The sequence below is a fragment of the Trifolium pratense genome, linkage group LG4 (genome assembly GCF_020283565.1).
Source record: "Trifolium pratense cultivar HEN17-A07 linkage group LG4, ARS_RC_1.1, whole genome shotgun sequence".
Lineage (NCBI taxonomy): Eukaryota > Viridiplantae > Streptophyta > Magnoliopsida > Fabales > Fabaceae > Trifolium > Trifolium pratense.
Window position 1 is genome coordinate 23,701,854 of NC_060062.1, and position 9,649 is coordinate 23,711,502.

The 9,649-nt window shown below is 30.8% G+C and overlaps 1 protein-coding gene and 1 long non-coding RNA gene across 4 annotated transcripts; one reads left to right on the forward strand and one right to left on the reverse strand.

The window, feature by feature from the left end:
* Nucleotides 1–3,454: 3,454 nt before the first annotated feature.
* On the forward strand, nucleotides 3,455–5,140 carry LOC123882030. 3 transcript variants are annotated; one of them, XR_006799676.1, is made up of 4 exons: nucleotides 3,455–3,837; nucleotides 3,926–4,767; nucleotides 4,844–4,894; nucleotides 5,005–5,140. It is a non-coding gene; the product is annotated as an uncharacterized LOC123882030 (long non-coding RNA). The 3 variants fall into 3 exon arrangements; XR_006799675.1 differs by having other exon boundaries at nucleotides 3,474–3,837; nucleotides 3,919–4,767; XR_006799677.1 differs by having other exon boundaries at nucleotides 3,474–3,814; nucleotides 3,919–4,767.
* Nucleotides 5,141–5,466: 326 nt separating this feature from the next.
* Nucleotides 5,467–9,649, reverse strand: LOC123922329 (protein ACCELERATED CELL DEATH 6-like). The gene is made up of 5 exons (XM_045975055.1): nucleotides 9,625–9,649; nucleotides 8,845–9,420; nucleotides 7,225–7,769; nucleotides 6,728–6,896; nucleotides 5,467–6,631 (listed from the first exon to the last, which is right to left on the reverse strand). The coding sequence occupies exons 1-5, from the start codon at nucleotides 9,647–9,649 to the stop codon at nucleotides 6,042–6,044; spliced, it is 1,905 nt and encodes a 634-aa protein (XP_045831011.1). The 3' UTR covers nucleotides 5,467–6,041.

The window sequence follows — 9,649 nt, forward strand, 5'->3', positions numbered from 1 at the left end:
TTTATTTTAAAAAAATCGAAAATCATTTGATATGTTATTGAGACACATCAAAATTAACGGTTTATGAGTTTTTATTATATACCGTTAATCTTGATTGGTCTCGATAACATATCAAACAATTTTCGATTTTTTTTTAAAAAATTATGGATGATCTATACGATATAAACTTTCAATCCAACGGTCGATTTTATAAAATTCGTATTCGTTATAATAATATGGGCAACTTATGCATCATGGAAGACTTGATGAAGTTGTTAGTCAAAGCCTACATAGTCTTTTCTTTACTATATATCTAAAATCCTCTGATCATTTAACCCTCAAGAGCATGCATCATGTAACCTTCCCAATCAAACAAGATGACCTAATCATACTCTCTCATTGATTTCATTTTCATTCATTCATGGTGTTGGCTTTTTTCTAAGAATAAAATCAAAACAAGAGTCAATAAGAATTATGTCACCCACGTCTTTGTACCTTAGTTTTATATTTTTATTTTCCAATTATACTATATGAGGCAATTTGAAAATAAATATAAAAATATATACAAGAAAAGAAAAGAGTAGGAAAATTAAGCCATGTTCCAAAGAAAGTTTAGAAATAGAAAACAAAGGTGGTGTTCCACTTGGTGTGTCGGGTTATGTTGAAACTTCAACCACGAGATGTGTTATAATTAGTTAGATTCTCTCTATGGCTCTGCAAAATCAAAATTGTCATTTACCACTAAGTCACATGCTATATGTGTTGTCTCATATAGTAATTCCAAAGTTCAAACATTCATTTATGATACCATATATGGTGTCATGCCACTGTTGTTGTGAGTGATGACTCAATAAGAGTAAGTATTTTTCAACATTATTGTATTTTGGGAATTATATACTGGTGGTATCCAGCCCATGCATTATCTTTTCGACAGCAATAATAATAATAAAATAAAAATCAATAATTTTTTTTTGGTAGCATAAAAATCAATAATTTATTATGGTTAACTATTTTTTTAATTGATGATAAAGTCAATAATTTTTTATTAGAAATTTGACATTAAATGAAGATATAAAAAAAAATAAAAGACTATAAAAAAGACTAAATAAGAAAATGTTAGAACAATAAAGCTCAATTGCTTCCACCAAAACAAGTTCTTTTTTATGCCACACAAATGGGAAGTTTTTTTGTTACCCCAATGTTAATACTAGTTAGGTAAAAAAAAGAAAGAAAGTTGAGGTCCAAGAAAAGTGTCTTGTTATCTGCCTAATGGTCGACTCTTCAAATCATAACTTGTTCCGAATTAGATCAAGGGCTCAACCGTGTGGGTCACCTGACTCATGAATAAGTAAAGGAGATCATACAATAGACACGTGAACCGTTTGACATAGTCGCCTTGTTGCCATCAGACAATATTTGTCATGATCATAGGGGGTAGAAGAATATTCTAAGTCTTTACAACCATAATTTCTTCCTTATATAAAGCCTGCCTACTTCAGGTATACATGTACCATCTCGCACTCTATGGCATTTACTGATTCGATCGTCGTAGTGTATACAAATACCACACCCTCCTTCACAACAAAGTTTCATCAACAACCAACTATATTACCAACCAAAGTCCTTACACAGTTACACAACAACTACTATACAACATTATCATCCAGATCCAAGGTTCGAAGAGTATTATAACTGAGAACTCACAATCTCAATATAATTTTGTATTATCTGAGAACTCACAATATTTTCTCAAACTGGAGGTGTCGCTTTATTTTTTTTCCATTAGATTATAGCCTCTTGAGTAGTGGTGGCAAAATGGATGGATAAGATGAATTTGGATTTAGAATCCACCAATTTTTTTAAAAAAATATCCAATTCAATCTAATCCATTCATTAAGCATATGATCCATCCAATTCATTTATTAAAATATATAATTCTTAAAAATAAATTAAAACATATTTAATAATTGATAAAGAAATACATTTTTATTTATTTTTTAAGTAAAATTTTATTCAATTTTATGATTGAATTTGTATATAATTAGCCTAAAACAATTTCTTAACAAGGCCCAAATAGTTTTCTACTAAGCTCAAAGAGGTTTTTTCTGCACCATCCTAATAATAGAATTTATTTATATAATTTAATATTATAATAAATAAACATTTAAAAACTTATGGTGGAGGACCGATGGTCAACACAAGACCACTAGTGGTCGAATTTGATTTATATTTTTTAATATTTTGTTTTTATATAAATTTAAAATAATAGTTAAAATGATTCATTGGTTTTCTAAAGATTGTTGGACGAATCAAATCCATCTATTTAATTAGATGAATGGATTGAATCCAATCATTAACAGTTTTTATTGTCTAATGGATGAATTGGATGGATTTAGAGTGGACGAATGATGGATTAATGGAATAATTGAGACCCCTACTTCCGAGTGATGAGAAAACAAAATAAGGGAGGATATTGATCGTTTGAAACTAGAGGGGAGGTACTTGACATTTAGCTGAATCTCAACGGAAGTGTGTAATTTTCCGTAAAAAATCTTATCATATTTTTTTTTGTTAGAAAACATTCCAATAAAATGTCAACACTGATTAAAAGTCAACCGATTAAATACATAGTATAACTACACATAGAGCTTAAATAGAGATCAAGAAAGGCAATGAGAACTAAAAACCCCTTTCTGAAACACAAAAAAAAACAAGAATCCTAGAATAGAGAAATATTTACTAAACTAGAAGTATAAAATTTTGTCAAAAGATATTTTGAAACAAAAAGAACAACCAATTGATCCAAATAGTATTTGAACTTTGGGTTTCATATTGGGCTTTAGAGGCAGGCTGATGCAAAGTCCATAATCACACTATCAAGTACTGCGCAGAGCAGATACGGGAAGAAATATGTTGAGAATTACTTTTGCCATCCCATCGGCAAGTCGTGCGTTCTACTCGTTTTTCATTTTACTCTTCCGTTACTTAAGTAGTGGACATTATAAAAATGAATTTTTTTAGGATAAAACACCCTACCAAGATTGTAATAAAGTCCGCTCCGCTACTTAAGTAGCGGACGTTATAACAATGTGAGAAAACACCCCATAACATGAAAGCTTCTCATTTTTTTTTGGCACAATTTTTTTTATATTTTTAACGGACGTTATAAAAATATGAAATTTGAGGGAAAAAAATACTCCATAACATGAAAATTTAGTGATAATAATAATAATAATAATAATAATAATATCTTATTATGACTAAATTTTCATATTATGGAGATTGATGATATTAAAGGCAAGAATATGAAACCAAATGTTCAAAACCGCATAAATGAGATTTTTGAAAAAAAAAACCTTCAAATCCACTACTTAAATAGCGGACGACAAAAATATATTGATGATTTCGTAGGGCGTGCTCCAAAATTAGGACCGCAAAAGTAAATCTCAAATATGTTTGGGAATATTGAATTCATGATCTAGCGGGCTATTTTTTTCGTTGTCCCTCTTCTTTCTGTTTTCACACTCACTTTCCTTAACTTCATCTTCAACAACCAACACCCGCCAATTTTCCATATCCTTCACTCTCAATTTCACTAAGTTTCCTCCCAATTTCGTTAAGTTTCCTCTTAATTTCGTGAAACCTTCGCTCTCGATTTCAATAACCTTCACACTTCAACAACCAAAACTTTCACTCTCAATTTCCTACACAATCGCTTCCGCCATCGTTTTCCCCTTTCTCACTCCCCTTTTTTAGCTATTCTGTGAGCCATCACTTCAGATCGATGGCTCGTCGCATTTGGATTTCATCGAGTTGTAGTCGTTTGGATTTCACAGTACGTCGCATTCGGATTTCACGGTTTGTCGCATTCCAATTTCATCGTTTGGATTTCATTTATGATTTTGCCTTGTTGTACCCTAAGTTTACTTCTTTTGTTAGTTTTCAGGTTGATTTACTTGCTCTCTTCACATAGTTTATAAAAGGTAAATTGAAATAATTTTACTGTCATACTGTTGTTGAATTGAAAGCTATATGATTATGAATTAACACAAGAGCTTTATGATTCTAGCTTTAATTTTATAATTTGATTCAGAGCTAGAAACAAGTTTAGATTTTCTAAATTTAACCTATGGAATTTTGATACTTGAAGCTTCCATAATTTTAGTTCATTATTGTAATAAACCATGCCTAATGTCATGTTCATGATTATATTGTGTTTTCGTCTACGTTTTCTGGTGTATGATTATCATGAAAAAATATATTGAGATGACTTTTTTTTAAAGTAGTCTATCATGTTTGATTATAATTGTAGTTTTGTTGTCTTAATAATTGCTGAATTGAAGTTGGTTTGAGGCATATTATAGTACATTCGTAAGAACTCGGCTTAACCATGATTATTGTAAAATTCCAATTCTTTACATATTAGTAATTACTGTTAATTGTTTCTTGTTGGCTTAGGTAAAATTTATGAGTAACTATTTTCTTCCCAACTCCAATATAAATTCTCAAGTAACTACACTGAAATTTCACTTTAATGTTGCTTTAGTTTCTAATTGATCAATAACTTTAGTCGAGCAATTATGAAACTTAGAGGGCCAATTGATCAATAACTTGATTCACTTTAATGTTGCTTTAGTTTCTTTTTCTCATTTGTTTTCTTTTCTGATTTTGAACGACTTTATATTGAGGAGATCATTAAGTGGTAACAGAAACAATCAGCTACATTGGGTACTCCACACACTACAAGTAAATTGTAGCAACTGGTATGGTCGGTAATGACCTTCTCAAGTAAGCTTTAGAAACTTGGTGGTGTTATTGCTCTTCTGGATGAGGCCTGGTATGTGACCTTTGTTTATTATTGCAGTTTGAGCATGAGAAAATGAGTTCTGAGATTGTAGCTCGCGTATTGGTTAAGGTTTGGTTTAATCAATTTTTTGATTGTTCAATTAAAATTGTGGATGTGCTTATTACTAGATAGTTGATGTTAGCACATGCTCAAATCTTTGTTTTTGTTTTTTTGAATAGGCTCTCATGCATGGCTATGCCAACTCCAAACATCAGCCTATGTCTCATTTTAATTCCAGAACGTGTGGTATATGATTCTTACAAAGTATTCTTTTCTTTGTAGTTGTTCTTGTTCTCATGCACGATTAATTAGATATCTGAATGGTCCCTTCATTCTTGTTAGATGTCTTTGATTGAGCATGACCTAATAATCAATTCCAATTTTATGAATTTTTCTCTGTGATTCTTTAGTATTACGTAAGTTTTATGAATTTTCTGTTTACTATGAATATTAGCAAATGGAGGAGCAGTTCAAGACACTGATAGTTCTGTGATTCTTTAGTATTACGTAAGCATGCATCATTTAGTTTTCATGACTTATATCATTTAGTTGCCACTTGCCATGGATTAAGAAGTTCTTAGAAACCAGTGATTAATATTGATTCTGGTCTTTAAATCAATGAGGTAGCTACTTATGAAATATTTTGGTAATGTGTTTGTTTTGTATTAATGTTGATCTTTTATATACATGTATTGGCTTTTCTTGTTATATATGATATCAATATAGCAGACTATTATTGTATTCTAACAGAGTAGTGAAGCAAATGCAGCTTTTTTTTTTTTAAAAAAAGAAGTTAGCCACATTTAGAGAAGTGACAAAGTTTTATTCAAGGTTAGCCACGCCTAAAACCAAATTTAAAAGAGTAGGTCGAAAAATTCTGATTTATTCACTTAGTAATACATTTATGCCCAAATTACATCATAATATGGGGAAGGGAAATACATAAATGAACAAATAATATTACTTTCCATAATAATCACACAAATATGTCACCAAAAAAAGAAGAAAGGGTGACAATGAAAATACACAATATTATTCATTAATACAAATAGAGTTGTGTTATTTCAACAACTATTTTTGACAACTTTTGGGACAACTAAAAATACGCAATGTGGGTATTGACACAATCACACAAAAATCAAGGCAAATAAACAATTATTAAAAAAATTAAAATGACTTTTACATAAAAAGGTTGTCCCGAATGGTTGCCAAAATATCATTTCTCTTGCGATTGACCTTCTTGATCATCATCAATTTGATGTTCAGCAAGTGATGCTAAAAAGAGATAAGGGTAGTGAGAAATGTACCTGAAGGGCATGTTGGTTGATGATGATGGAACAAAAAGTAGCATATACAAAAAAATAACAACCACAACAAAAGTCACAGTCATGAAAAGAAACACATTGGCCAACCAAGTAAGTTCACTGATAACAGTGTAAAGACCAGCCATGAAAGCCAGAGATAATGAAATGAGAGCTATTCCAAGAAGTGGCATAACAATGTTGAGAGAGTTAGTTACCAATTCCGCTAATCCAATTGTTGCCCAAAAGAGTATGATAGTTGAACTAATGGCACTGAACAATGATATTGTTATGAAGATAATGAAAAGTTGAAACATTATATGACATAAGTTGTTTGCTTTTCCATCTGCTGCTTCACCTGGAACAGCAAAACATGCTGCTACTGATGCTGTTACTATAAGTGTTGAAACCAATAATATTGTCTCTACTCTATCTTTATATGCGGTTGAGCCTTTTGCTGTAAAGAGATTTTTTGGTTGAATGTAGTCAGGGACGTTTTCTTTATATGTATCTGAGAATTTATCTACCGGAGGAGGTTGATATTTGTCCTTGTTTCTCTTCTTTGACGATGATGATATGTTTACATCAACGGTCTGTTCTGTTTCATTTTGTTGGGAGGATTCTTCAACATGGTTTTGATTTTTGTCTTTATCTTGTTCTGTTTCTTTGGGTGAATTTGAATCACTTTGTTTGGATTCAATATAGTGAGCTAATGATCTTGTAGAACTTGGTTTTACACCAGCAGATGTAAGTGCAGTCCATGTAAGATGCTGCAAACATTGTTACATCTGTGTCAGTGTCATGAAAGAAACAAGAGAAAATATTCAATCCGAGGGGATCAATCCCACCGCTCATTTGCAGGGGGCCCTTTAAAGTCAGAGTTCTTTTTGCTCTGTATGGATTAATCCACCGAAATTGTTACTAGAGACAATCGAACCTGAGACCTTGAGAGAGAGAAGTATACTCCAAGGACCCAAGTTAACACCACTAGACCAACTCAAGTGGATTCCAACTAACTACCTCTATTTAGCAGAGATAAATATGATAATAACTATGTAACATAATCTTATAAATTTGTAAGGAGCTAGAACTACTTGCCTGTCTCAAAGATGATCTATCAAATAAATTAACAATGTCAAGAGCTGTTTCCTTGTTTTTGTTAACCAAATCAAGACTCACTCTTTTGTGGTTAACTAAGTAGTACACAACTGTGGGATGACATGATCTTGCAGCAAGATGCAAAGGGGTATCTCCATTTTTATCCTGTTGATTTATCATCTTATGATATTCATGAGTTTGACTACTTTTTAGTATGTATTTTACCACCTTATGTTTTCCATAGTTTGATGCAACGTGGAGAATATTCTGTCCATAAAAATTGTCGAGCATCTCTGTTGGATCTGGACAATATTCTAAAAACTTCTTTACTACTTCTAAATAGCCACCATAAGATGCTAAATGAATTGGGAAATATCCATATTTGTCTCTTTGAATTGTGCAACATTTGCATTTGTGAAGTAATAAATCAACACCTTCAACATAACCTATTGATGCTGCGTAATGAAGTGGAAGCCTTTCATCTTTGTCACTTGAATGGATCCAAGTTCGCTTCTTTTCTAGTATCATCCTTAGCATTTCTGAATCTGACACATAAACATAAATATTTGCTTCATAAAAAATTGTGTTAAATGTGTTATAGAGAATATGCTATTATTAGTTACTGTGAGTTCACTTTAAGGGTGATATTTTTAGCTAATAGACAACTTCATAAAAAAAAAAGAGAATAAATGAATAATTGGTAAATTTTTTATTAAAATATATAAGCTCAAAGTTGGTATATTTTGTATTAACAATGCAGGTCAAAGTTGTATTAAAACATTTAGCCATTGAATTTATTAAAATATAAACTCAAACTTGGTATATTTTGTATTAATAAAATAAAATTTAATCATCAAATACTTCTCTGATACTTCTCCAGTACGTATCAGGAAGCATCGTATAGTTGTCTGGTATTTTTTATTAAAAAAATAAACTTTAATCACTGTATACTTCTTCCATACGTGTCGATAACTATCAAACACGTATCAATATCGGATACGTATCTGACGTGATACTTGGACAATTTTATAATATCGGAATTTCCGAGATAGGAACAAAGAAATATCTTTCTATTACAAATTTTTGTTATGCTTGGACAAATTTTTCTTTCAAATTATCAACTTTTCAACTTCAGGAGTAATTTCATTTACCAAATTACACCTAGTTACTTTATATTCTTTTTATATAGCAAACAAACTACAACTTGTCAAATTCATATGTTATTATCTTAAATATAAATTTCTCAAAAAAATATGTAAATTTTGAAAGCAATATCAATTATTAACAAAAAACAAAATTACTATTGCTTCAAATTGAAAACTAAAAATAATACTACTATATTATAAAAAAAAAATACTACTATTGTTAATATATTCTTCATTCCAATAATTTAACAATAATTTCATCACTTAGCTATTTAATTACCAAATGGATGCGATCCTTCCATTTTATTTACATCTCTCTATTTACTTTCTCTTAATTTTACTTTCTCTCTAAATATGTTTATTGTTTTTTTTTTAATCGAAGAGAGAAATTAAAAATAACAAAGAAACAGAAAGGAAAGAGAAAGATATAAAAAAAAACACAGAAGGATATGATCCAAGTCCTTTAATTACATACCTTTTTTAGCCATCATGATTGCTGCGACAACCGGCGATAATCCTTCCGGCTTAGTGTCATTCTTAGGAGATTTCTCCAAGATTAGTTTGACTGCATCCATGTCTCCCTTCTCAACAGCTATGTAAAGCACTGATTTCTTTTCAAGGTTAACAATATCTAATGCATATTCATAACAACACTTTGACAATGATCTCCCAAACCGATCATTTGAATTGTAAATTTCACAAATTTTGAAAATATTATTATCCCTATCAATGTTTTTCTTGTTACCACATAACATTGCCTCATGTAACATAGTGTTTCCTTGAAAATTCTCCCTTGTCACAAAATATAATATGTCCTCCATATTTGACATGGCATCATAGTCTTCTAATTCTTCCTCATATCCAGTGTAATCTAACCATGCTTTGGCTATATCCGTCTTTTTATAATTAGCATAACTTGCTAATAGTTTTTTAACGGTTGAGATGTGTCCACCTCTTGCAGCAACATGTAAGACACTATCATTGTTTTTGTTAAATTTGAACAAAAGTTTTGGAGAATGTTCAATTATAAGTGTCACAATTTCATCATTCCCTTAAATAGTAAGTTTTTTATAGAATTTTTCTCGGAATGCGTAAAGTCAACGCATTGGAAATTGTAGTGTTTAACTTTTTGAATAAAAAATTTCTTTAAATAGAATCCTTAAAGAGTGCCCCGGGGGCACTCGTTAGCAAGACCCTTTTTTCCTGAGAAAAACTCCGACAATTTTTCGAAAAAATTCCAAACTATTTCTTTTACGAATAAAATTGGAAACTTGGCCCAT

What these genes read in the sequence shown, in the direction of transcription:
- LOC123922329 (XM_045975055.1), bottom strand. Translation starts at nt 9,649, where the DNA reads ATGGGCCAAGTTTCCAATTTTATTC. An exon ending in AATCATGATGGCTAAAAAAG is followed by an intron (nt 7,770 to 8,844) that starts GTATGTAATTAA and finishes TTTATGTGTCAG; the next exon opens with ATTCAGAAATGCTAAGGATG. An exon ending in ATAGATCATCTTTGAGACAG is followed by an intron (nt 6,897 to 7,224) that starts GCAAGTAGTTCT and finishes CAATGTTTGCAG; the next exon opens with CATCTTACATGGACTGCACT.